Below are 27748 nucleotides of genomic sequence, written 5' to 3' on the forward strand. Positions count from 1 at the left end.
CGCCGAGTTCAGTTTAATGGATCGGTATCCGATACTTGCAGTGGTATAGCGTCCGCGCTAGCCCGTGCCAGGCGGGGAATTTCCTTCCTAACGGCACCAAGGCTGGTTTTGCTGCGGGGGGGGGGGGTGGGGGGCCGGGAGTGGGCAGAGGGGTGCCCGCCTCTGAAGGGCTCTGCCTTGTCCGAGGCACCTTTCTCACCTCAGTCCAGGTTCTGCCAGCTCGTCTTGTCTTTACCAAACAGGAGTCTCCTGAGAACTAAAAGACCGGCCACAAAGTGTACGGATGGATGTGGGACCCGGGTGTTTTGTGGGAATAAACACTTGGAACCCTGCCACTCTAAATGAAAAAGTACCCCACAGAAGGTGTTGAGTATGCGCTGCCTGGTCGAGAAGACATTTCGTGGTTTACGGGCACCTCGTGCTTCATCAGGGAAAGGTGGTACAGACTGCAGCCAAGCAGTGGCCAGCACTCCGCCCTGGAAAACCTCCACCCGTTCCCAGTCGGAAGCAGGCACCTCGGAGGTTTGTGGAAGAACCCGGGGAGCGAGCTGAGGAAATGCTCTGCTTCCGCGATTGTACTGCTCAGGCGCGCAGATCCCCCTTCAGAGGCCCCTCTCTCTTCCGAACGGCGAGTCGGGGAGGCTGCCGCCAGCTACAAGGATGGGCCAGTGGTCTCTCCTGACGGAGGCCCTGATGCCCCGAGCCACGTGCGCACCTTTCTCTGGGCAGCCTCAGGCCCGACGAGACCAAGAGGCCCTGGGGACCTCTGCTGGGGAGTGTGGCACTGCTCGGGGCAGTGCAGTCCCGGGCCAGCTTGTGCTCACTAGACCGCCACTGTCCCAAATCCAGAGAGGACAGAGCTTTAAATGCCAGGACACGTTCGTGCCGTGTGTAAATCACAGGTTTACAAAAGTCTCAAGTATCCTCGACATCTATCTGTTCCTGCCAATCTTGATTTCTCATGGAACCTCTTTAAACCCCAAATCAAGAGTAACTTTTCTGTTCAAGGCAAGGATGTTTTTAAAAAGTGGGAAATGATAGACAATGGACTTAAGGGGCACCTGGGTAGCTTAGTCAGTTGAGCGTCTGACTCTCGATTTCAGCTCGGGTCATGATCCCAGGGTCGGATTGAGCCCCACGATGGGGTCCAGGCTGAGCATGGAACCTCCTTGGGATTCTTTTGCCCTTGACCCTCTCCCCTGTTCACAGGTTCTCTCTCAAAAAGAAAATCAGTTTTTAGAAAATGAATTTGGGCAGCTGGGTGGCTCGGTTGGGCGTCTGACTCCGACTCAGGTCATGATCTCACGGTTTGGGAGTTCGAGCCCCGCCTGGGAGCCTGGAGCCTGCTTCGGATTCTGTGTCTCCCTCTTTCTGTCTGCCCCTCGCCCACTCACGGTCTGTCTCTGTCTCAGAAATGAATAAACGTTACAAAACTTACAGAAAAACTTAAAAAAATTTTTTTAAATGGATTTAAGACCACATATCTCTTGTCAAATTGAGAAGGCAAGGTTTGACTCCCTAGTTTGGAGATCAAGAATTTCGATTTATTCAAAAAGATGTGTGCTCCATTTTCTATGAAACAAAGGCCTAATAAAATGAAACATTTTTTTTAATTTTTATTTTCAGTACATTAAATTTACTCATAAAAACATTCTAAAAATGTACAATTTTTCCTTTTTAACAAAGTATAATAAAACATAAAAACTTCAAAAACAGAATACTTAACATTTACAATTCAAAATCAAATTAGCAGAATATTAAATATTTACAAAACTATATCTTTTAAAAATATTTATAAAGTTACATGCAATTTGTAGAATTGACATAAAAGAATGGCTCAAAAATGGGAGAATTTTCCTTCATTCCTAAAAAGAAAATCTGTCCAATATAAGCTGTGAAGATTCTTGAGTACACGAAGTCTTCGGTTTCAGTACCAAAGCCTTCATCCTTGTGCATGTGAGAACTTAATGCATGTGAGGGGCTTGTTACGATACCCGGGACTGACTGAGGACACTGATGACGCACTGAGCTCCCCTCCACCTGGAACGGCGTAGCAAAGTCGACCTTGGGCCTCAACCAGCAAGTGTGTGGTTTCGAGAGTACTGATTAAAGACTTTTTCATTCAGAACCTCGGGACTTTGCAAATTGAGCCTCTTCAGAACCCATGGTTTTAAACGTCACCTGACTCATTCTTTGGGGAGTCGTCTGCACTGTGGAAAGGAGGTCCACCCACTCAGGTTCCACAGGCCCATCGTCTGGGAAAGACACGGCTTCCCTTACCATCCTTAAGATTCAATTCGTACGCCATCAGTAACCAGTATGTAAAACTAGCAAGGCATCAAATAACCCACCACAGAAGCAGGAAGAGTACAAAATGACAAGGAGTGAGGAGGGTGCAACCTGATTCCACTGGGCGAGCGCTCTCCAGGGACACTGGAGTGGGCCCAGAGCAAGCCTCTCGGTCAGATCCCGATTGATCAGATCTGCCGATGCTCCCACCGGGCCGCGTGTGTGACGCTGGGCTGAGCTGCCGCCCCGCACCTCCACACACAGCGTAGTGCAAACTAGCTACAGTGACTTCTAAATAGTGAATTAAAACACCGAACCTACTAGCTACCATATTCACAAGCTGACTCCTGTGATCTTCTGGAGATTATAGATGATGCTGGTTGGTTGTTTTTTTCAAAATACCCAATCACGTACCTGCTTTGAAGAAAATAATTTTGTCTTTATTGTAAGTGCTAGCTCCCATTTCCTCAGTGCTCTTTAGCAATTACGAGTTTTAACATTTAAACACTTTTCCAATTTTCAGTACTTTTGAAATAAAAATTAGAAAAGAAGGTAGAAAATTGGATGTTTGGCTAAAAAAAAAAATTTAAATAGTTGTTTTACCTCGACATTGTATTCTACTTCAATCTGTACATTCCACTTCCCCCATTCTTGAAGACAAAAAAATGGGGTGAGAAACTTTGATATACGATAGACCACACACAGCCAAGTGGCCATGCCACACCTACCTGGTTGCTACAGCATTTGGAAACTGAGCCCATGGTTTCACGAAAATGACTACGTAGTTGAAAGGGTCAGTCGGATCTGTGTTTCTAAGAAGATGAGGACATCTGAGGAAATGCAAAACGCTCTTTAGGCTTAACGACTTTGGTTGCTTTTGGAGAGAAATTCATCGGAGATAATACTGCCAGCAAACATTCCCAAGTCCAAGTATGGAAATTCACTTGGGGAGAGATCGCACAGATCGGCAGCTGAATGCTTTATGTCCCGTGTATGTCACATTTACGTTTCACAATTCTCACCTTGGAATGGCCTCACTGGAGACATCACACCGCACATGCACTTCCAAAGACAACTGGGGATTTTTCTAAGACCTCTGATGACTGGAACACAGCCGCACAATGTCTGGACTCATTTACCTCAATTTGAATGTCATACTTCAAATCAAAGATCTTGTTTCAACTTCTTGTTATATGGAACGCTAACTTCTAATATTTATCAAAATAGTCCTAAGGGTAACAACAGACACTTTCATTCCCCAATACTGACCACTAAAACAAAAACCCTAAATATGATTTTTTTTCCTCTTGTTATGAGACAGTTTTCAACAATTTCACTGTGTTGAAATAGGATTTATTTAAAATATTTCTTTTTTTTTTTTTTTTTTTAAAAAACCAAAAAATTTAAAAGTTTGGCTTTCAGCACATGTCCAGGCCACCATAACGGCCTTCAGAAATATTAAAATCGTAAACATCAGTGGACACTCCCAAGTCTTCCTCTAACATCATATGACAAGTTCCAGGCTCGTACTCTTTAAGGCAAAGTTGTGTCAGTTCTCGTTATTTTGACATTTTGTAGTGTTTACAATTAAGAGATCAATGTCACATTCCCCCAAAAAAGTTGCCGTAAGCATCACCATTGCTTCAAAACCGTACGTAATACTGTGCACTGGGAAGAGAGACGCGTACAGAGGTCTGTCCATTCTGCATTGCATAGAAATGAAACTCTACTAAAATAAAACGCTAAAAAACTACTAAAAGCCTTTCATTAAAAAATGTAACAACTCTGCTTTAGTATCTCTGCAGCCAGGAAACGGATCATAAAATTTGAAGCCTCACATCACAGTGCCTCAAATTCTAGGGTATTCTTTTGATTTATACCAATTCGGCATGAGGCTGATTGTCCCATTTTAAGAACGGTCTGAGTATTATGATTTTTTTTTTTTTAATACATACTCCACTGCAAAATCCCTGGGCAAGGCCTAACCAATCAGTATTTTAATATGGAAGGCTTTAGTGTTTAAAGTAATATTGTTATTTGAGCAGAAAACTCCCTTTAGCTTTGAAGATTTAAGTCCCTACATTTCAGACCAAGCAACTTTCATTGCAATGGGGTGACACCGAGAGCTGTGTGGGGAGGATTTGTTTCCCACGTTGGATAAAACCACACTTGTGCAGATCTTGTGGCTCTGTCCTGTTGGTGCGGCCTCTTTCAGAGTCTTACCACTTTCTATTGTAGTTTTCCAGGTAACTTCTCACGGAACTAACCATTAATACACAGCCTAATACAAAAGAAGTGGACAGGAGAACGTTTCGAATCTTTTGCTCCTAAGTTACAGGACTGTATCATTGTTGAAATGTCTGTCTCCAGTGTGAATCCGTTAGCAGTCAGCCTTGGGGGCCTCGGGAGATCCGTGTGACATAAAAGAACTTGCCAACTTTGCTAAGGGTGTCGTAGCGTCCCTCGGAGCCAGCCCACGAAGGCCGGGCGGTTACCATGTCCCTGCGAGAGCTCCGTCGCGGTGGGAGACGACCAAGACTCCACGCTACTGACGGGCTGGGGAGGAAGGATTCTCAAAGCTCTGACAACTAGGGATTCTCTGGGACTTGGACCCTTAAGATATTAAGTTGTTGCGAGTAACTATTTCTATTTAATAATGTAGTTTAAATGTATTCGCAGAAAAAAAAAAAAAAAAGGAAAAGGAAAACCTGAAACTGCTGCAAGTGTTTTAAGGAGGGAAGGAGACGCTGACATCTTTGTCGTGTACCAAGTCACGCGGCCTGCTGGTGCCAACTCCTTAAACGCAGATTCTCCGAGTGTCTTGCACTGACTGGTCTCAGGGAGTCTGTCTCCCAAAACCGCAGAGACTGGCATCAGTTTACATTCTTCTGTAGTGCAATCCTTAAAAAGCCCAGAGAGATTAGTGTCTAACCACTCAAGGAACAGAACAAAACAAAAACAGAACAAAACAGAGGCGACATTTTCCCTCACCCAGGGGTGACCAGAGTCCGACTGGTGGAACGCCACGCAGGGAACTCCGACCCTCAGTACTCGAGTCCGATCTTGCGTAGCTGCCCTGGAATTACATGTGAGCCTGGAAGGACCGAGGATGGCGATGCTCCTCGGGAGACGGAGGTCTCTGCATCGCGACCACGGTGGAGGCGCCGACCAGGCGAGTCCTGACGTCAAGCTCCAATCTAGGATTTTGGCAATAAAACTGAGTTTGATGCACTCCTACACTAGGTTTTCTATCCAGTCTAGTAAAGTAAAGCACCTTTGGATTAAAAATATTAAGCTCAACAGCAACTAGACTTCTCGGTCTTGTATTTAATTTCCTTATGTCTCCATGGCTTAATAGTGTTCTGTTGCCAGAGGAAAATATCAGTCTGTGGAGTCCAGACTTTCTGCTGGAGGGGCATATTTCAACCTAAAAGTACCTAGAAGTGGGGGAGGAGGGGGGGGGGGAAAGAGATCAAATTTGAATCACTGCACAGTTAGCACAAACAACCAAGCTGTCCAAAGTTCTTTCTGGAGATACTGCTCAAGATGCGGTGCTGGATACCTGGACTACCTCTTCTCCCCACCCCCGAAACTAGACTCTACGAGTGCATCAGCGCAGACCAGGGGTCCCCTGGCTGGTCACCAGCCCAGTCCTCTGTTGACCAGGAGCCAGGACGGGGGCAGGGGTGGCCTGACTGGCACCACAGGCCTAGGACCTGCAGCATCTAGACTCACACGCCACACCCTCGGTTATCAGCTCAACCCTGAATCCCCCCCTCCGTGCTCCCCTCCGCTGCATGGCAGGAAATCCCACCGGGCCAGACGACCCGTCCCTGGCCAGCTAGGCCCTTCTAGAAGAAGGAGCAGGCTGAAATCAACAGTCTCAAAGACAAAGTAACCCTTCCAGGGGCTTCACGGCCTATGGAGAATCCCATGCTTCTCCAAAGAGCATTTGAAACATTAGTGTTCGCTTCCAAAAACAAGCCTGCAAGATTCCCTAAGGAGTAAGCCCTCGGGGGCGGCTCAGTCCGCCCCGTGGCCGCCCGCCTTTACCTTGCCGATTGAAGTCCATGGACGGCTGCTTGCAGTCCTGAGCGCGGTGCCCCGTGGCCCCGCAGTTGTAACACGACAAGTTGCCACTCTTCTTATGGCCCGGGCCGCCGCCGCCACCGCCGCCGCCGCCGCCGCCGCCGCCCACCAGCCCCGGCGCCTGGTACACGCCCGCCGCGCCCGCCATGAAGCTCTGCACGGGCGGCACGGCGAAGGCCGACTGGCCGCCCAGCACGGGCTCGGGGGGCACGCCGCCGCCATAGGGCGAGTGCACCACGGGGAAGGCGCCGCCGCCGTACTGCTGGGCGCCCACGTAGCCGCTGCCGCACACGGGGCTGAAGGGCAGGAAGGGGAAGGGGAAGACGGACGGCCCCGAGAACGGGTGCTGGAAGTAGTTGGCGTAGCTGACGGTCAGGCCGCTGGAGCCACAGCTGCCGCTGCACCCGCACGACGTGCACACGACGCAGCCCGGGGGCGGCGCGGGCGCGGCCTGCTGGGGCGCCGACTGCTGCTGATGGTGGTGGTGGTGGTGGTGGTTCTGGGCGGAGGCGGGAATGTTCCCGGGGGAGCCGGAGCCGCCGCCGCCGCTGTAGAAACTGCTTTCGGGGGCCGAGGAGAGCGCGGGGCTGGAGCTGGGGGCCGGGCAGCTGGGCACGGTGGCCATGCTGGCGAAGGACGTGGAGGGGTGGCTGCTGGAGGAGGCAGTGTTGCTGTTCGCACAGAAGCCGCCCTGCAGGGGCCCCACGGGCACACTGCTCATCGCAGAGAAGGCAGCTTTGGTGTTGGCGGTGTACAGGGCAGTCCGGGGGTTTATTATTGCAGGGGGCACGCTTATTTGCACGTTATTAGAACAGGGAGTTTGCCCGGAAATGGCAGAATCCGCGGGGACGGATGAAGACACCAGGAGTTTGATGGGGGGCCGAGCCACGTGGAAGACGGTGCTGGACGTGCCCGCAGCAGCGGTGCTGGTCTCCCCGCCCGGGGCGGGCTGCGGGGCCGGCTTCAGGACTCTGTCCAGCGCGGACGTGTGCACGACTTTGGCGCGGGGACCAAAGGAGACGGTGGGTGACACGGCGCTGCTCTCGGCAAGCGCGGAGAGGACCTGCAGGGGCTGCTGGGGGCCGGGTGTGGGGGCCGCGTCGATCACAGCGTGGCCGAAGTTCTTGTCCACTTTGATGCCGCCTCTTGGTCCCGAGAGCTTACTCCGTTCTTCGAGAGACAGCAGCGAATGCACAGAAGGCGGGAGGAGCTTCATGTCCGCGCCCCCCCTCTCCGACTTGTGCACGGAATTCAGCATCCGGATGGGCGCCAGGTGTGAGGCCGCAGCCATCATCTGGGGGGGCAGGGCGTGGTGGCCCGATGGACTGGAGCCCGCCTCGTTCTGCACGGGGAGAACCTGGGCCGTGGGCCTGGCAGAGCTTGAAGCGAAGTGGTTCAGGAGCATGACGGGCTTCTCCTTGTCCGAGCCCTCCAAGTGAATCTCCACACCTAGAGACGGGGACAGAGCGGTCAGCGCGCCGCCCCGGGCCAGCGCAGGGCCAGCAGAGCGCTCGGCACGCCGGGCGTCCTTACGTCTGTCGTTCTCCTCGGCGCTGTCCGAGCTCTCTTCCCGGGCCTGCACCCCCATCGGGCTGGGCGAGGAGCTGGAGCACTCGGAGGAGCTGCCTTCCCGGGCCGTCTGGTGAGGGGGCTGCTCCACTTCCACCCGCAGCGCTGCGGAAAAGGGGGGCCCACATGGGTCGCGCCGGCCGGCGGCTATCACACCCTCCCCACCCCACTCGAGGCACACCCGTCGCGCTGCCCCCGTGAGGCGGGTGCCGTCACCCCACTTCAGACAGGACCCTGACGTTCAGAGAACACAGACTGCCGAGGGCCCACAGCGAGTTACTCACAGATGTGTGCGTGGGGCCGGGGGCCGCTGTGCCTCCCTACTCAAACGCCTGACAAGGGAGAAGGGTCCCCCGGCCACCACGGTGCTACGTTAAGTGAGATCCACAACACCGAGGGACACCCGACACCCTGTTTTACAAGACCAAGGGACGTGACAACTTTGTAGTCAAATAACCACTTAAAAGCCACACAGGCATGTTTTTCTTCTTGGCTGTCACTGTCCATACGAGGGGCGGCCATCACTGGCGTCCTCCACCCCGTCCGAAGAGGTCCCCCGAGAGGGAGGCTGTGGTCAGGCAGGCTGGGCAGTTCGGGCCAAGGACCTGAACATGACCTCTCTGCACCCGCCTGGGGAAGAAGAGCATCTTCATCTATTTCGGGGATTTCCTTCTCCTTCCCTCTTGCCAGGTAGCTTCTGGCTCTACTTCTTTTGCCCCAACAGCTTCAGGAGAGCCTCCAGCTTCTAACCCAAACGTCCCTTCTATTTTCTAGCGGTGGAGACAGTAAAAGCCAAAATAATGAGAAGTAACTGTATAGACTAAAATTATGCAAATGGCAATAGGGTGCGGTCTGTGATCTAATGATTCTCAAAAGGAAGGGCCCGAGATCTCGCATCACGGCCACCCGTGCCCATCTGTCCGTCCACACCTACCTGCAGCGTGGGCGCCTCGCATGGTCTGCACGGGACCCACGTGGCTGGTCGGGGGGACGCGAGCCACTCCGCTGCCGGTGACCGGGGGTGGAGCTGCAGGGTTCAGGCACCGTTTCTCTGACTTCTCCCTGTGTGGCAAGAAAGGGTGCGAGCAAGTGAGCGCTCAGGTCCTCTGCGGAGGAACTGCTTTCGTGCAGATTCCTTACAGGGGTGACTGCCCTGCACATGTCCCCAGGTGTGGAAAACGAGGCACTGTGGCTGGTCAGATTCACTGCCAAGGGCCTTGCCTGGCACACCAAAGCCACATCTGTAGAATTTTAAAAGCATTAATGAAGCTTTGATAAGCAATCAAAATAATCCAATCAATGGCATTTAACTGTAAGTGCTGGTACCTGTTCAGCGTAGAGGCCGCTTTTAGGAAAACAGGCTTGGGCGATGTAATGTGGATCGAAGACAGCCAGGCCCGGACCCACCCCGAAATATCCACTGGCCCTAACTGACCAGCGTGCTCCTTACAACCAGGCACAGTTAGCAAAAATGGGAGAATTCCAGGCGGCACCGTCCTTCCTCATCTTCCGCCTTGAGGAAGAGCCCCCTCCCCTACCGCCTCTTGGCAGACAGTCTCTCCTCTGCTGTCCTGCCCCTGGTCCCTGGTGCATTCAGTAGACTTCTATCTCCTTTGTTCTGCCTCAGGTGAATTCTTTCAATGCCTAGGTTTCCACCTGATCGTCATCCCACATTTGGGGGCCCCCATCTGATCAGGAGACACCCCCCCCCCGTATGTTAGAAATGAAAATAAACACACACATTCTGCAGCTGCACACTTACTTCTCCAGCTCTAGCTGAGTCTTGAGTTTTTTCTTTGCTCCCATGGTGAGGGATTCAAATTTATTTAGATCTTCCTCAGTAAGGCTCAGAAACTTCCATAGAAGAAAGAAATTACAAAGTTATTGAGAATCAACTTTGAAAACAAAGAACATGAGACTTAACTTAATAAATGCATTCTACCAGTAGGAAAGGTAAATGGATCAAACCTAACTGGACAATGAAAGCCTTGGGAACATGAGGTCACTTGCTAAACGATATGGTGTCCCTTGTTCAAAATACGAAACTGTCACTCTACACATGAGGCTCACAGGCCGTGTCCCCCAGGCCCTCCACTCGCCGCCTGCAGAAGCCGGGGCACCTGGAAGGTCCACGACAGGCAAGTAAAGAAAATGCCCTCAGTTTCCACTTCTACAGAGACTGGACCGGTGGAAGTGTCCCCCTCCTGTCCTGGGATCTACCCCCTCAAATGCAAGCCATTTATTCTCCTGCGGACAGGGACTATTCTTTTAACAGCACTTTTGTCTCAAACACCACCACTTTAGGGACAAAGCTACTTTGTCCTGAAGCAAGTGATCCAGAAGAGCAGAGCAGATGTCATCTGAATCGAATGGCTAGCTAACCGGAGGTCTGACACCAAGAAAACACAACACTCTGGTTCTGTAATGTCACTGGTGATGTTTATGGCTAAAATTCAACTCCTACAGTGTAACATTTTAAATTGACCAGGAGGCAAGGCTGGCAAAATGTGGTTTTCAAGAGTTATGAATCGTAAGCCAAGGGTATTACAAATACAGTAAAATCTTGGTTTGTGAGCATAATTCATTCCAGAAACATGCTTGTAATCAAAGTACTCATACCGAAGCAAATTTCAAGAACCAGTGGCTCAGTTGTGATCATGTGACGTTCAGCATCATGTACGACTCATAGTGCAAGACATTGCTCGTTTATCAAGTTAAAATGTATTAGAAATGTTTGCTCGTCTTGCAAAACACTTGCAAACAGGAACAAGTTACTCGCAATCCCAGGTTTTACTGTATACTTAAGAGCCGTCTTTTATTAGGTACTAAAAGCTTGATTTCTAGGTTCAATTGCAGATTTTTGGACACATGAAATTTTTACATAGCTAAAAGCACCAAGTGACTGCACCCAGCAGGGGGAGTCAGTTCAAACACTGCTACAGGCCTCATTCAGTTTTATCGCCAAGACACCAAGACTTAAGAAACTTCAGAATCTTCTAGAACGAAAAAATGCTCACCAAAATTCTCTATTGTAAAAAACTATCCCTATGTAGAACTGCTCGAAAGATACAAAACTGATCTATTCCTTTTGGTTCTATGACCCTCAATCGAGCCAGATCATCAGTAGGTTGTTCCCTTGGGTCCAAGCATTCGGGACCCCTGTAAAATGGGCCCTTCCTGCACTGGAAGGGAGCGTGCGCACCAGAAATTCCCCATTCCTGCCGATGGCAGGGATGCTGGGGGATACGATGTCCTTCAAATTGCACGGAGTATCTAACCTGCGGACACCACAGTTAGCTTTAAAAAAACATGTTTACAACCAGTCCTGTTCCAGTTTTTGCTTTGGCTGCAGGGAGACTTCAAATCCAAACCCACCACCCCCCTCCAGTGAGCGTGCAGGACTTGGGGCACACACCCGTAGGTGTCAAATACCAGGCCGTGTGACTTCCACAGCATGGATGGCAAGACACCCCACTCAAGCCCGCTAGGAACGAGCTCAGAGGAAGACTACGTTGCCTGCGGGTCACCCACGTACCTTCTCCATCGTGAGCTGTTTGAAGACGGGGTAATACTTGTGCAAGCGCAGTTTCCTAAGCCAGTCTAAGATCCCATTCTGCTCCTGGGTCTGAGGGGTCTGCAGACTGGAGGGCATCAGGATGGCGGGCGACGTGTCCATCTGGGCCCGGTAGGCCAGGGCTGAGCCGGCACCCCCCGCATGGGAGCAGTGGGGCAAGGCGGCCGCGCTGGCCGAGTGCTGCATGTGGTGCTGGGCGCCGCTCTGAGAGGAGGGGATGCCGGCCACGCCACACACGGGCCTGTGGGGACAGCAGACAGGTGGTTGCTGCCGCGGACAAGAGAGAGGGGCACGGGGGCCAGCTCCGACAGGCTGGACTGCACGGGAGGCCCAGCCCCTGCCGACATCAGAGCCCTTTTTTGCCGCCGCCCCTCCCCGACACCACCACCCTGAAGGCGTCCGTAGCTGTGCACACGTACACATATGTGCACACGCTTCTGTGCGTAGACAGGTGCATTCGTATGCTCACGCTGGAGCGTATGCACACGTATGTGTGTTCGTGTGTGTCACCGCCAGACTTTTGGTTTCACTGTCTCATTTGTTACTTCTGTCATACGTGACAGAACGGACTCCTACATCTTTAACAACTGAATGCGCGTTTTCTGACCGAGTCCCAGCAGCGGGCTGAGAGGAGCGCTCCGCATTCGGCTTTCTGCCCTGGCCCCATTCACACCAGACCGCAAATCCACACGTGTATCGCGTGCTCCCTCTGTGCCACGCGGAGGGGAAGAGGGCGGCACTTCCACGGGCCTCGTTACCTGACGGCATCGTCACAGCATCTGTGCACCTGTGTGACTGTGACACGGGCCCATTTTAATGGCCCGTTTGTCCCCTGAGCACTGCGACAGTTGCTGTCGGGCCTCATGCTGACAGAGGATCCTTGGAGCACTGGCTGTGCCACCTCACGGCCACAATCGCTCCCTGGTTGCTTATAAAAAGGAAGATTCCCTGAAATTCTGGTTTCCTAGAATGTGCGGGGCCCGGAGACTGGCATTTGCGATAAAGGGTCCTTGTGAATTCCGGCTCCAGTAGCTCAGAAAACCACGTGTTTCTCTATGTGGAGAAGTCATAAACCAGAGCATCTGTATCCAATCCTCTCACAGCATTATTCGAGACCAACTCCAAAAATGACTTCACTCTGGGAACAAGTCTTTACACATCATCAGCAGAAGCTCCACCCTGACCTGAAACGTGCTGGTTACCCAGGAACGTCTCACCTTCCAGACACGCCCATCACGGTGCCCACTTTGGAAAGGGAAGGGGTGCCAGGACCTGTAAGTTACAATAAATGTCAGAAACTGTACACACAAGAAAACGGTTTTGTGTATTTCCTCACATTTCACAAACTCACTTGGACTTTGAAGCTGTTGGGTGGGAGATGAAGTGCTGAAAAATTTCTTAATGTGGTCATTTTTCAATACATGAGAAGGTAATGAAGTCAAATACCTAAAAATTAAACAAAGTGGTTTTATCAGCATTAAGGTGGTATTCCCAAAAACTCACTGGGAGACAAATTTTAATTTCCAATGAAGAGAAACACACACTAGAGTGAGGTGAACAAAAGCACCACAACCCGTACTCTTTCTGCTTCAATTCAGCTGGACCCCTGTCACGACTCTTACCACCCCCCGGGGCCACCTCCGTCGCAGGGGCTGGGTCTCCGGGCGCGGACCCAAGCAACAGGCCTGCCCGCTCCGCACACTGACCAAGCCAGGGCGCGCTCTGCGGCTGGGGGACGCTGGCCGGGGGACGCTGGCCGGGGGACTTCATCGGGCCCTGGTTTGCCCTGCAACAGTCTCAACTTTCCACTATGGGACCTCATTTCATCAAACTGTCAAAATCACACTAAACAGTGACATATACTATGAAATTCCTTTACTCGTATCTTCAAAAGCATGCCTTTCAATTCTCCATAAGGGAGGAAAATCCATGGAGGCGAAACAGAGACCCAGACTGCTGAAGACAACATGTCCCCTCAAGAGCTGCTGGGGTGACCACGAGGCTCAGGTGTGCACTCGCCCAGCCCTGGCCACGCCACAAGGCCCACGGGCAGGCACCACGGGGCAGCACCCCTGGCCGGCGGGTGCAGGGGCACAGTGGCACATTACCTCAGGTCCGCTTCCAGATCCATGTGGCTTCGCTCTACGTAAAAGGAATCTGGGCCAGCCAAGCAAGGAATGAATTTCTCCAGATTTTCTTCAGGGTACAGCTGAGGTAACTGAAAGAGACAGAAAAGCATCGGAGGTCTGTCAAAATTCACTTGACACGGGAACCCCTGCGGTTGAGAACTGGGTAGGTCCTGGGTGCTGACATCTGTGGGACACTATAGCCCACCCTTGTCTCAGATCTCTGGGATTTTACTTCCACTCGGGATGGGAAAGCCACAAGAGAACATCACTCCCACCACAGCTTCCGGAAAAAGCTTGGTCATCTACACAATCTCCTTCCCGTGAGCCCATCAGAGAACTAAGTTGCGAGGTCACTATGTGAACTGAATTTCAAGAGGGACCTGCCCCTCCAAGGAGAGACAAAACACATGACCCATCTCTGTGGCACAGCACAAGGAAGAGGGGGCCACCACGCCAGCAGGCAGAAGAGGTCAGAAGACGGGACACTTCCCACAGGCTGAGTGTGGGCCAAACATCAGTCAGGCGAGAGCCCCAGACACCAGGGGAGTGTGCCCTCCTTCCCAAGCTTGCTTCCACAGGAGACTGGAGAGAGTCCCCAGGGTGGCAGAGGTGGGGGCTGGCTACCCCTGGGGGCCTGGCAGGAACCCCCAATGCCTCTCCCTGGAGCCTTCTCTAAATCCGAGACAAAAGCCCTTAAGCCTTAGGGATGAGGTGGAAGCAATACCCTCCTGCCTCTACAGGAGGGGAGGGAGTCTGCTTGGCATGAGGCCACAGGCAGAGACGCCCTGCTTCTGGGGGGAAGGCAGTACACGCACGACCCTCTGGCCCTGACGAAAAAGCAAAAACCCTCTTGGGCAGAGGATGCTACGCCAGGACAAAGCCGGGATCAGCCACTGTTGGGGAAGAAAGGGGCAGGGATGCCGAGAAAGCCCCCCAGGGCCCCGTGCCTGGGACTGAGGCCGGACCAAGGGGATGGAGAACACCTCACCCCTACATCTGTTACCAAGCAACAAGTGACCGCAGTCTCCCCTCCGGTTCAGGGAGAACCCCTCCGGGCCATGGACACAGAGGACTACTGAGGGCTAAGAATGAAGTCGGACCACTGACAGGAACCTCTGACGCTGCAGGCCCCTCCCCCGGCTCCAGGTGCAGTGAGGGACCAGAAGCCCACAGGGTACACAAGCCCACAGCAGCAACAAAACCCAAACCCAGCTCAACTCCTGACTGGACCAATGCGAGGACCCCCCCAAGGGCCTGAGAGCAGCGGCAGGGCGCCCATTCCCAAGCAGATACAAGGCTTCCCTCGGTTTCTACATTTTCTAAGCACGATGTCTATCATTCAGTCAAAAATTGCAAGATACAGGGGGAAAAAATAAGAGGGAAAAAAAACTATGGTCAAGCTAATCATCAGAGCCAGACTCAGAGATAACCCAGATGCTGGAACTATCAGACAGGATTACAAAATAACCATGATTAACATACTGAAGGATTTAGTGAGAACACAGACAACACACATGAACAAACAGGGAATCACAGCAGAGAGATGGAAACTTGAGTAGAAGACGTGTCAAACAGAAAAGCTAGAAGAACCAAAAAAAAACCCAGGGAAACAGAAAACCACGGTCCCAGAGATGAAGAACTCGGCACGTTAACTAGCCTCAGGAGCAGCCTGGGCAGAGGTGAGGAGAAGCCCCAGGGAACTTGAAAACAGGGCAACAGAAACCGTCCAACCGAAACACACAGCGGAAAGAGCAAGAAAAACAAACAGAGCACCCAAGGGCTGTGGACAATGTCCAAGGTCCAGGTGCATGGAGCGGACATCCCAGGGCCAGAGAAAGAATGGGGCAGAAGAAACATGTGAAGAGATCATGGGTGAGAATCCTCCAGAATTAACAAAAGGCAATTAAACCAGATCCCCAAGGAGGCCAGGGAGCCCAAAGTCCAGCAGACAAGCAGCACTGCGCCCACCCAGCGGGTCCAAGTTCCCGCCTGCATCACCACAGGCCAGAGCGATGGACTTCGTACCAATCGAGAGGCCAGGCACACAGGAGAGGAAATGTAGCGTTCTCAGTGTGACAGAGGAAAGTGCATCCAGGGGGAGGGGCAGTGATCCCAGAAAGCATGGCTCACAGGCCAGGAGGAAAGGCGCCAGCAAACAACTTCTGTCTGAGCTTTTAAAACAGGACCCATCACCTGGATTTTCTCCTACAGGACTACGTCCTTGACTTTATAGTGAAAAACGTAACACTCGCTTCGGAGACACCTTACATACGTCACTCCGTGAAATAAGGGGACTCATTAAGATGCACCTGCTTTGGCTAAAGACAGAGGTTCACCACTCTGACCCCGGGCCAGTGGGCTCCGAACACGTATTAGCCATAAAGGCACACACGTGCCTACGTATGTACACATGTCAAGTGGCATTTAGTTAGTACTGGAACCTTTTGTTCAGGTGACAGCTGTTGAAACAACTGGAAAATCCAGTATGTACGACAGACCCAGGTGGAACCAGGTGGAGTCTCTCTGAGCCTCCGCTGCAGAGTAACCACACCAAACACCCCTCAGCTGCCTGTGCAGGCCACAGCGTCCTGCGTCTTCGTGCTCTCCACAACCGCAGGGAGATCGGATCGCGGCACCGGGGACCAGGCTTTTATGGCCATGCACCAATTACTTGCTCTGCCAGCTGAAGGAAGCAATCCACTGAAATCACTCTGCAGTGTTATCAAGAGCCTTTTAATTTTTGAAGAGCCCTTAATCACCTTACCTTTGACATAAATTCAGTCACTTCAGAGGAAGATTTGGTTACTGATGTTACTGAAGAATCAGACCACAAGACCTTGAAAACAAACAAACAAACAAACCTTAAAAACAGACGCCACATGTGTGACTCACAACGCACCTGTCCGGGGAATCTTCGTGGGCACAGGTGCAGTGAGCGCGATGAGCCCTAAGTGTGGTGGACCTTGTGAATGGGGCAGTTACACATCCCCTGACTCGTGAGAGGAAAGCTCACCTGGCTCAAGTCCCTTAAGGCTTAACTTCCTGTTGTGTGCAATTATTCAAATATCACCAATTACTCACAAGCATGGAGTCTGAGGCTGGCTCCACAAACTCGTACGCAGTCGCTGACCCTTACGACCGGCCGTGTATGCCAGCGCCCACCGTCCTCAAGCGCACCTCCTCTTAGGTCAGAAGGAGACAAGGCCCCTGCCCTCAGGGACCTGACAGAACAGGCCCGGGCCAGTCAGAACTAGCAGAGCGCTGGGGCCACGGGCTGGGTAGAAAGCACCAGAAAGGGCTTTCTGGAAGAAGCTCTACAGTGCCGCGTGTGCCCAAGACTATCCATACTGCACTTACTCACCCGCACACGAGGGGTGGGAGGTTGTATTTCATCCCGGGGTCAAAGCGGGTCTCCCGAGACGGACTGCATGCGCCCTGGGAGGAGGGCTGTGTCACCTCCCTCCCATTTTTCCAGTGTTTCCTGACCACCTGTGGGCACCACCAACAAGTGGGGGGGGGGGGTGAGAAGGGGCGGGGTGAATGGAGGTGGGGGGAGGTGGGGGTGAGTGGGGGTGGGAGGAGGCGGTGGGGGTGGGGAGCAGCACTCAGGTGCCTGAACTGGGAAGTAGCATGTCCACCACAGGAAGAGGCGCACGGGTGTGAGGGGTGAGGCGGGCAGGGCCACGACAAGAGGGGTTAGACCATGAAGCAGGGATTTTGCCCTCAGATCCAGAAGAAGCCACTGGAGGGTTTCAAGCCCAGAAGTAAAGTGACGGAAAAGAACGCATTATGTTTCCAGCGATGGAGTAGACAGAGCGTGGCGGTTTGGGTGGCCCCCCTCTGCTCCCCCCTCCTGCCAGCACCTTCTAAGAAACAGCCCACCGTGGTTGCTGACGGCCCCCCACGTCCCCTTTCCTCCGCCAAAATCCACACGAGTCCCTTCCATCCCCACAGCTGCCGTGACAAATATGAAGGTGGCCGTCTCACCAACCTCCCAGGAGACACAAGCCAACTGAGGAAAGGAGCTCCTCCCCTGACCTCGGAGCTCCGGCGCGCAGCGGCCTCTCCGCGTCACACGCTGGCGCTCTCTGAATAAATGTGCCTCGCCGCCCAGATGGACCCCACAAGGTGCACTTAACTAACCTGCTCCTGCGTGAGACAAACAACTCTCAAGACACCGGCCACACGTTTGGAGCAAGCTGCTGCCCATGAAATACCAGTACCATCCACGACCAGAGGCAGGAACGCTCTGGTCCTTAGACGCTGGGCCCAAAGCACTGCTGACGTCCCGCGTCTGTCAAAGTGCAACACGGGGTGGAGGATCTCTCTTCTCCTCATGCCTCTCAGACCAGGGAGGACTGAGTCCAGTCGGAGTCTGCCTCTTTCTGTTCACGTTCACATCCGTGAATGCATCTTAGACCCCACGAAACACGAAATCCAACGCCCAAGCAACAAGCGCAGCATGGACAGATCACGTTATGTTGAAACAGACAATCTGCTGCCCCAGAAGTCATGTGCTTTCAACAGGCAAAATCACTGCAGGTGTCACCTCCTGATACATTTCCATTTACTTCCCAACGGAGCTGATAATTCAGCCTAAGGCAGACAGAAAGCAAGGGCTCACTTCCAGGCCGGCCTCAGTACCACCATGCTCTACAGCTGACACAGCTTCCTTCACGCTCACCCTCAGCCTTCCCCGCGGGCCCACACCCCTGCACGAGAGGAGGGCACAGGCCCCGGGAGGGGCATGGACACAGAACAGCCTCATGGCACGCCACGTGCTAGACACATGTCCCGTCAAATCCAAGGTGGCACCAACTGTAAGCTACCCCATTATCTTACGTACCGCCAAGAAAAAAACTTGCCAGATTATGGCACAATATTTTCCTGTCGCTTGTACCTATTCAAAGAGCTACTAAGACAGACTGTAAAATACCCCAAGAATAAACAAAACGCAAAACGTGCACAAAACAGATAGACTACGTCACATTATGTCTCAGTCCCCTGACTGACTTCTCAGCTCCATCCCCGACGTTCCTGTGTCGCCCACAGCACCTCAGCCAGAGGCCCTGCCACAGCCTGGACGTGAGCAGGCGGGCCCCGCACTAGAACATCTAGCACCAGGCCTTGGAGAGCCCAAGTAGGCCTGGTAGAAACAAAGGCCATGTGCGAAGAAGAAAACAGTTTTAAAAAACTAAAAACAATCATTACTATTCTCATTGAACTACAGAAGAAAGCATAGCCAAGAACAGGATGCTATGAAAAAAGAACGGCCAGAGAAAAAGCGTTCCTTGAAATGGAAACAGGACAGGAGTGAAAAATTCCATTGAAGAGAGGGGAGATGATGCGGTCTTCCATAAAGTGGACCGAAATACCGAAGGGAAAGAAAACAGAGAAAAATATAAAAGAAAGAACCAGTCTTGAGATCCAAAATGCAGACAGCAGGAGTTCCAAAGCAAGAAAACAGAGAAAAGCAGAGTAGAGGAAATCAAAAGGGAGGATTCAGGACGAGGCCCCCAAATGATGGATGTGAGTTTTCAGGTTAAAAGGGTCCACGCAGTCCCGGCACAATGATGAGAACAGACCCACAGCCAAGCATGGGTGAGGAGTGGGCAAACACCCAGGACTGAGGAAACCCTGAAAAGCACCAGTGAGACAGGAGTGCTCCCCATTTCCTAAGGAAGAGTGATGTCCAGCCGCCAACTGAGTGTTCTCAGCACCACGCCAGGAGCATACAGACCTCACACAATGTACCTCCGGAGCGCCCTAAGAAGCCACCAGACAAAGGATGACATAAGACCCGAGAACAGGCAATGGTGCCTGCACGGAGGGAGGCAAGTGGTGGTGAGGGGAGAGCCGCGTGCCCACCAAGGACCGCCGCTCCACACGGTAGCAGAGTCGCAGCTCAGAGATGGAAGCAACGGGGTGCCGGGACTGAGTGCGATGAGGGGTTTCGGACGACTGGGGGACCCCTAGGGTGAAGCCACTTCTAGGCACCGCTCCTTAAGCGGGAACCAAACCGGCACACCAACAGAGACAATTCCAGGGAAAGCCCTGAGCATGTACCACGTGGCTCCAGGATCAGCAACCCTCACACGGTCACACTACTACCACGCAGCCACTGTGGTACACATCAAGACACGCTGTTCCCTGCTCCTCCTGGCCGTGGACACAGAATTACTGGACTCTCCACACTCTGCATACAGAGCTGATAGAAACAGAAACTTAATTCAAAAAATAGTGGTCAAGACTCATCTTTGCCAACGCTGAGGTGATACTCAGAGAAGTCAAGATTATTTTGAAATGAAAAAATAAAACTTCCAAAGAAAAGATCTAGCACTAAAATAAACGTAATGCCTGGATTCCTGGGAAAGAATGGCACAAAAAGAATGTTTTTTTTCATTAATATTGTTCCACAGTTCTTTTTAAGTCAATTAAAATCCTACAGTCCAGTAAGTATCTCAAGGGGTTGGGTCATCTTTTGGTCTTTTTTCCCCCTCTCTATCCTCACATCTAACAAGAAAATCTTTTAATTAAAAAAAGGTTCAGTTATTCCAGTGTCTTAACAGTGAGAGGGAGAAAGCCGGCAAATGCGGACATTTCCCACGTACGTGGTTACATACTAACTTGGGATTTCCAGTCGCTTGCTTCCTGCCTCCTGATCTGCTCTCCTCAGTAACCAGTGACTAGCAATGGCAACTTCCGCAAAAGACACAACCAACGCCGTGGAAAAGAACAGGAAGCGCAAAGCGCAACCTGTAGTACAGGTTTACACACTGACGGCATCTCAATCCGGCTACACGGGCCCTCCTATAACAGACACCTTTCATCGGTGTCCCGGAAAACAGGGATATGCACAAATTAAAGCTGGAGATAAACAGGACTGCGAAGACGGTGGGCAGGGACCGCGGACCCCTCCCGGACCCGGGAAGGCTGGCAGGAGGAAGGCTTCCCCGCGTCCCCTCTGCTGCCAGCACACAGGCCCGCCGCCACGCGCGGAGGACGCCCCTAGAAGTGTTCTCCCTGCTCTAGTCCCAGAACAGGAGCTGTTTATTTCCGTACAAGAGATGCCACACTTAACGGACAATTTAATTTTCATTAGTTAGGGTTCTGTGGGCAAAAGGAAAGGCTTGATCCTCAGGTAGCTTTTTAAAAAAAGTTTTACCGAGTTATAACAGACGATCAACTGCACCTATCTAAAGGGTGTAAAACTCGGTAATTTTGGGCACGCATTGATGCCCAGGAAACCATCACTCCCGTGGATACAATGAACACACCCGTCACCTCTAGAAGCTTCCTCCTCCTTTCCTGAGGAGGCTGCTCCTGCGTCACTGTAGTTAGTGCCCACCTCCTACAACCTTCTGCAAGTGGGCTCGGACAGAATACACTCTTTTCTGGCGAGGGCTCTGCCTTTTCTTACACAGTGTCATTATTTGCACATTCTCCACATTGCTGGTGTAGCAACAGCTCAGTCCTTTCCACTCCGGGTAGGCCCACACCCTCCTGTGGACGGATATTCGGACTGGTACACATAAAGCTGTCGTGAACGTTCTTGTACAAACCTCTGTGGGAACAAATGCTTTCATTTCCTGCGGATCAACACCTTGGAGAAGAACTGAGGGGTCAGACTTCAGGGAAATATTTAACTTTGTAGAGAACTACCAGATACCTTGTAAAGACACTGCAGCCCTGTGCACACGCCCCACCAGTGCGGGGACGGTCCCCAGCTGCGGCCACCATGTGGGCACGCAGAGCCTCACTAGGGGTCTACCTGACGTTCTCCTAACGACTAGTGAGACAGACGGAGTATGTGCTCACGTGGGACATCCGTCCTCCAAACACGTCCTCTGCTCACGTGTCCGTTCACATCTTTGGCTCATTTTTTATTGGGTTGTTTTCTTATCACTGAGTTTGGAGAGTTCTTCACAAACTCTAAATAAAAACTCTACCAAATATGTAACTTGCAACCACCTTCTCCTGGTGTGTGGTCTGTCTTTGCACCTCCTCAAGGTGCCTTTTTTTTTTTTAATTTTTAAATGTTTATTTTTGAGAGAGAGAGAGAGAGAGAGAGAGAGAGAGAGAGAGAGAGAGAGCATGCACAGGGGAGGGGCAGAGAGAGAGGTAGACACAGAATCTGAAGCAGGCTCCAGGCCCTGAGCTGTCAGCACAGAGCCTGATGTGGGGCTCGAACTCATGGAACTGTGAGATCATGACCTGAGCTGAAACGAAGAGTCAGATGCTTAACTGACTGAGCCACCCAGGTAGCCCTCAAGGTGCCTTCTGGGGACCAAGTTTGACATCCTGAGCAAGTCTAATGTATTTATTTTGTCTTTTATGGATCATGTTCTTGGTGCTGTTGTGAAGAAATCCGCCTCGCCATACAGTCTTGTATGCTTTCTTCCACACTCATAATTTTAGGCTGTGCGTTTAGGACTATGACCAGTTCTGAAGTAATCTTGTATAAGGTGTGAGGTTTGGTCAAGGTTCCTATTTTTGCATATAGGTGCTCCCTCGGGAACTGTTTGTTGAAGAGACCATCCTTGGTGTACCTGGGTGGCTCAGTTGATTTAAGCATCCAACTTTGGCTTAGGTCATGATCTCACAGTTCATGGGTTCGAGCCCCATGGTGGGCTCTGTGCTGACAGCTTGGAGCCTGGAGCCGGCTTCAGATTCTGTGGCCTCCCTCTCTCTCTCTCTGCCCCTTCCCCGCTCATACTCACTTGCTCTCTCTCTCTCTCAAAAATAAACATCGAGAAGAGAAGAGAAAAAGAGAGAGAGAGGGAGGGAGGGAGAGAGAGAGGGAGGGAGGGAGGGAGGGAGGGAGGGAGGGAGGGAGGGAGGGAGAGAGAAAGAAAGAAAGAAAGAAAGAAAGAAAGAAAGATCATCCTTTCTTCACTAACAGCCTGCCTGCCAATTGGCCGTTTACCTGTGAGTCTAACCACGGACTCAGAGCTGAGGACGCCCCCCCCCCCCACCTTGTGATGACCCCCCAAACCGGCGCCCCTGGGGTCTAGTAGCAAGTCCTAAAGTCAGGAGTGTGCGGCTTCCAACCGTCTTCTTTTCAAAATTGCCTGGACTACGCTACTGTTCTTTCGATACACACTTGAGGGCTGGCTTGTTGATTGCTAAAACGGAAAAATCCACTGGGGCTTATATTGGGGGGGGGGGGGGGGAGGGGTCGTTCCAGATGCTAGAAGGGTAAGCCAAGGCAGGCTCACTGCTGTCCCCAGGCCACCCACACGCTGTTAGCAGAGTTCCCAGTTATATGCCCAACTGTACGCAGCCCCCAGGTGGCCTCACTTCCTTGCGGGACAGGAGTCCCCAAGCTGACGCATAAACGGCAGCCATCAGCGGCACCCCTCTAAGCCCAGCACAGAACAAGCACACAGTTTAAGCTGCGCAAAGTGTTTTGTAAATAATATTTTTTTCATGGCGACTACGTCCTTCCTTTGTGCCTTCAAAGACAGTTTGGGCTGTGAAGTCCTTAAGGATATCAAGTCAGCACCCCAAAAGAAAAACCAGTTTGGACTTCCGGGTTACTGGAGGATTATCACTTTCCCGAACACAAGAATACTTTCACCAGTTCTCACATCAGGAGGAGGGAGCTCTTCAGAAACCGAAGCTTCTGCGTTAAGTGCTAAAACACTTCAGCTTACCCACTGGGATAAAAACGTCTTCAACTACACACCTCACCCGTGTGACGGCATCCACACCGGGCGACGCTCCCAGGTCCGGTGCCGCCAGCTCGGAGCTGCCCGTGGCCACAAGGCCGGGGCTCCAAGCTCCTCTCGGAGTCGTGCAGCTCACCTGCAGGGGACTCAGGGCACTGTGTCCCCATTCTTGCCAGCCCGCTGCCTCCCTACCCCTGACCATCACTCCCTCCTCCAAGGGGCCACAAGAGGCTAAGTGTGTATTTCACCAAAGCTCGTGTCTTCAGAGAGAAGGTGTGGGCATCGTGTCGGACACAGTCACCACACCTCCCACAAGCCCAGGTCGTGGGCCCAAGGACGGGGGCAGATCGAAGCCTAGCATGACTAGATGGGCTGAGTGGGGCCCCCTAGCCCAGAACGGCTCCACCCCATGGAGGCGGAGGCCCCTAGGGGAGAGATGGCAGAGAGGCGCAGAGCACGAGGGACAGGAAACGTGCTCAGGGTCCCAGGGACCTGCTAAGTCCCGCCCCTTTGAGGCCTTAAAGATTTCAGGATTCCAAGGTTCTCCCGTTGCTGAGACGTGGGTGCCAGTCCCAAGTTTTGACAACCTCCAAAACCTTAGGCAAGTCTTTCCCGTATATTCGAAGACACATGCATAGCAGAACAGGAACAACGGATCCCCATAATGCAGTGTATCTCCCAAATTAAACGAAGATTTTATTCTTTTGGTGGTAAAAGTATTTCAAGTATTTCAACGTAGCTGCTGAAAAATTAGTGAACCACACACAGCATGCGTACTAGATACTAACCAGAAGCTTTGATTCCTGAGAACACTCCCCACAAGGATGCAGGAAGCAGGTTTCCTTGTCAATCAGTATTCAGGCACATGGTCAAAGGAGAACCTCACACAACATGGCGGGTAAGAAACAGAACCGTGGGGACATGGCCACCAGAATACATTTCCCAGCCTTTTCTGCAGCTAAGTGGGACCAAGAAACTCAGTTTGGGTCAACAAAACAGAAACAGAAGTACCTGTGGCTGCTTTAGGAATGTTCCTTAAAAGAAAGAGAAAAGTAAACTTTCCTTTTCTCTTCTTGCTACCTGGAATGAAAATGTGACGACTGGAGCCCTGGCTGCCACGCTGGACCGTGAGGCTCGGGGTTGCACCCCAGGGGATCAAAGCAGTCGGCTGGGAGAGCCCAGGCCCCGAAGGACCTCCCCAGCTTGCCTCCTGGCACACTCTGAGGCCACCGAACCACCGTTACTGTGTGCCTCCAATCCTAATACACAGCGTGTCTCAATTTTCACACGGAGTCTCTGCTTCAGCCAACTCTGGTGAGCAGCCAGCAGCAGCTGAGCACAGCAGTCTAGACGACGCTTAGCACTCGGGCTGCCGAGGCCCGGTTGTGGGGGGAACAGCCGCACAGGCTGGAGACGGCCCGCCCGCGGCCCACACCTGGCTCTCTGCCCCCCCACGGCACTGGCACGGTGCTTGGCTATAAGGCCCATCTTCCCTTTAGATAAATCAAAGTATCTGATCACAGCAAAGGTTTTCATCCTATCCCTCAGAGAAGAAAAGGGGAAAAAAAACAAAACGAAACATGACATCTTACCTCAAAGGAACATTCAACATTTCTTTCATTTTTTGTGTGTGACAATCCCTTCAGGTCTATCTTTTCAACACTCACTGTAAAAGCAAAAAACAACAACAACAACAACAGACAAAATTATAAAAATGAAATAACACTTGAAGTACATATTAGTTAGCATTTGGTATTTCAGTAATTTTCAAAATGAGGCTTTTGAGGCCAGCGCAGTCCACTCTCCTCTGCGGCGTGCTCGCCTGGGAAGAGGAACTGAAGAGGGGGGCAGAGCAGTCACACGCAAGAATAGTGGTGAATTGAAAAGCAAAACAGAAAAAAACAGGCAAAAATTCAAATCCTGGAAAAGGAAGAGAACAGTACTTGCAAAGAGAACGTAAGTTGACTTGAATGCACAAGAGCACAGCCTCTAATTATGACTAAGGACCAGTTCTGATCTGTTCTGATTTCTGAAAAACTAATGCGCCTTGTCTTTGGCTGTGATTGTCTCAGACACCAGTGCCCAGACAGTCCCATCTGGGTCTCTTCATCAACAGATACGGATATCCTTCTGGGACAGGGCCAGGCCGGAGGGGTTCAAGGCAGCGGTTACGGAGGAAGTGACGAAGGTTCCTAGCCTCGGAAGACCAGAGAGGGCCTGTCCGAGGCCGCAGCCACACAGACGGACAGTGGCAGAGGAGAGACAGAAGCACCGTGAGAACTTCCTGCAGACATCAGTCCCGCTCCTCCCTGCCACTTAGAGGGGTGCCTTCTCCTTCTCCTCAAAACTAAAATGGTACAGGGGCACCTGGGTGGCTCAGTCGGTTAAGCGTCTGACTTCGGCTCAGGTCATGATCTCGCCATTCCCGAGTTTAATCCCCGCATCGGGCTCTGTGCTGACAGCTCGGAGCCTGGAGCCTGTTTCGGATTCTGTGTGTCCCTCTTTGCCCCTCCCCTCCACTCACGCTCAATCTCTCTCCCTCTCTCAAAAATGAATAAACATTAAGAAAGAAAAACTTAAAAACATTTTAAAATGGTACAATCAGGTTCCCAGCACTTAAGCTTAAGTTTGAAGATGCAAATTAAGTTTGTAAAATGCTAATATCTGAGCACAAATACGTGTTGAAGATAAAACAGGCATTTACAAACACGATGCAGTTTGCAAACTCCCAAACCACACGAAGGGCCGTAAGTCCTATTTCGGATTCAAATAGCAAAGTTCCTCAAGTGCTCCTGTAACTGCTTCCTCCAGTGTATGTTTCTTGCAGATGGGGACAGTCTAGTCATCCACCCTGTGGCTAGTCAGGCAAGACCGTGACGGATACAGAGCTTCAACACGTGCGGGTTGTACACCCCTTCCCCCATTTCACTGCTCGCTATTCCTAGACATGCCTTGGCAGTGGACTATGGGGATCTCTACAGAGCTTTAAAACCTCGCTGTGCAACATAAAACACTTGACGTCAACTTCTGAAACGATTACGCTCCACGTCCTGCGGACGCCCAACGTCCCGGACTGCCACGCGAACAGTCTTCCAACGTCTTATCGAAGAACACCAGTACCCGAAGGTGTTCACGGGCATGCCCAGAAAGCTTCACAGTCAAAGAGCCTGGAGGAAGGGGTGCCATGGTGGCTCAGTTAAGGGTCCGACTCTTGCTTTCAGCTCAGGTCATGATCTCTGCGCAGAGTGCAGAGTCTACTTGGGATTCTCCCTCCCTCTCTCTCTCTTTCTCTCTCTCTCTCCCCCTCCCTCCCTTTACCATCCTCTTTCTCTCAAAATAAATAAATACGGGGCGCCTGGGTGGCTCAGTCGGTTAAGTGGCCAACTTCAGCTCAGGTCATGATCTCACAGTCTGTGAGTTCGAGCTCCATGTCCGGCTCTGTGCTGACAGCTCAGAGCCTGGAGTCCGCTTCAGATTCTGTGTCCCCCTCTGTCTCTGCCCCTCCCCTGCTCATGCTCTGTCTCTCTCTGTCTCAAAAATAAATAAAAACATTAAAATAAATAAATAAATACATACATACATACATACATACATACACATTAAAAAAAAAAAAGCTTGGAGGAGAAAAATTCGAGAAACTGTCCGTGTACATAAGCACATCAAAGGCTCTGAGCAGTCCTGCAATGAATAAATCAGTTCTTATTAACAATTCTCCAGTTTTTTGGCCCACAGAACTCTTTCTTCCCTTACTGTGAACAGACCTCCCAGAGAACAACAAACTGCTCTGTGCAACTTGCTCTGGGGAGGGTTCTAACCCCTGCGGTGCCCGATGCTGTTGCCACTAACCACATGTGACCACTTAAATTTGTATTAATTACAACGGAATAAAATTAAAAATCCAATTCTTCGGTCGCACTAATCACATTCTAAGTGCTCAACAGCCAGATGTGGCCAGTGGCTGCCATTCTGTACGGCAGAGACACAGAACATTTGGTCACCGTTGAGGGTTCTAGTGGGCAACGCTGTTCTGAGCAGGGCTGGTGGACTAGAGGCTGCCCCCGGCCTGTCTATGTAAATGGCTCTGCTGGCACACAGCCATGCCATTTGTTTACACATCGTCGGTGGCTGCTTTCCACCCCACGACAGCAGAGCCCAGTAGTTGCGCCAGAAACCCTATGCTTCCTAAAGCCAAAAATATTTACTATCTGGATCTGAGCAGAAAAAATGTGCGATCCTTGCTCTAAAACCAACAATTGTTCATTCACCAACATGTCCCGTCAGGTTCCTGCTGTGCGCAAGGTCAAACTCCAGGGGCTGGGCACGGAGCAGAAAACACAAGAGGCGGGTCCCTGCACTCCAAGGTTATGGGCTGTTGCTGGAAAGACCTTTCACTCGCTGAAGTGTTCTCTCCTAGGCCTCCCTCACTT

The 27748-nt window shown here is 51.6% G+C and overlaps 1 protein-coding gene across 3 annotated transcripts in view; it reads right to left on the bottom strand.

Moving 5' to 3' along the window:
• Positions 1 to 3607: 3607 nt before the first annotated feature.
• ZCCHC14 (zinc finger CCHC-type containing 14) overlaps positions 3608 to 27748 on the bottom strand; it is a 56221-nt gene continuing 32080 nt past the window's right edge. The window contains exons 3-13 of one of the 3 annotated variants that reach the window (XR_007149500.1): positions 24914 to 24987; positions 16415 to 16486; positions 13630 to 13739; positions 12873 to 12967; positions 12739 to 12793; positions 11483 to 11762; positions 9710 to 9801; positions 8882 to 9009; positions 6343 to 8052; positions 5281 to 5726; positions 3608 to 5190 (exon numbers count right to left, since the gene is read on the bottom strand). Coding sequence is in view for 2 of the 3 variants with exons in the window: in XM_047846206.1 (XP_047702162.1) it covers positions 5671 to 5726; positions 6343 to 8052; positions 8882 to 9009; positions 9710 to 9801; positions 11483 to 11762; positions 12739 to 12793; positions 12873 to 12967; positions 13630 to 13739; positions 16415 to 16486; positions 24914 to 24987 (2672 nt within the window). In the remaining variant the exon portion in view is untranslated. Of the gene's footprint in view, positions 5727 to 6342; positions 8053 to 8881; positions 9010 to 9709; positions 9802 to 11482; positions 11763 to 12738; positions 12794 to 12872; positions 12968 to 13629; positions 13740 to 16414; positions 16487 to 24913; positions 24988 to 27748 lie in introns of all 3 variants that reach the window. The other 2 variants (XM_047846207.1, XM_047846206.1) reach the window with 2 other exon arrangements.

The sequence above is a fragment of the Prionailurus viverrinus genome, unplaced genomic scaffold (genome assembly GCF_022837055.1).
Source record: "Prionailurus viverrinus isolate Anna unplaced genomic scaffold, UM_Priviv_1.0 scaffold_38, whole genome shotgun sequence".
Taxonomy (NCBI): domain Eukaryota; kingdom Metazoa; phylum Chordata; class Mammalia; order Carnivora; family Felidae; genus Prionailurus; species Prionailurus viverrinus.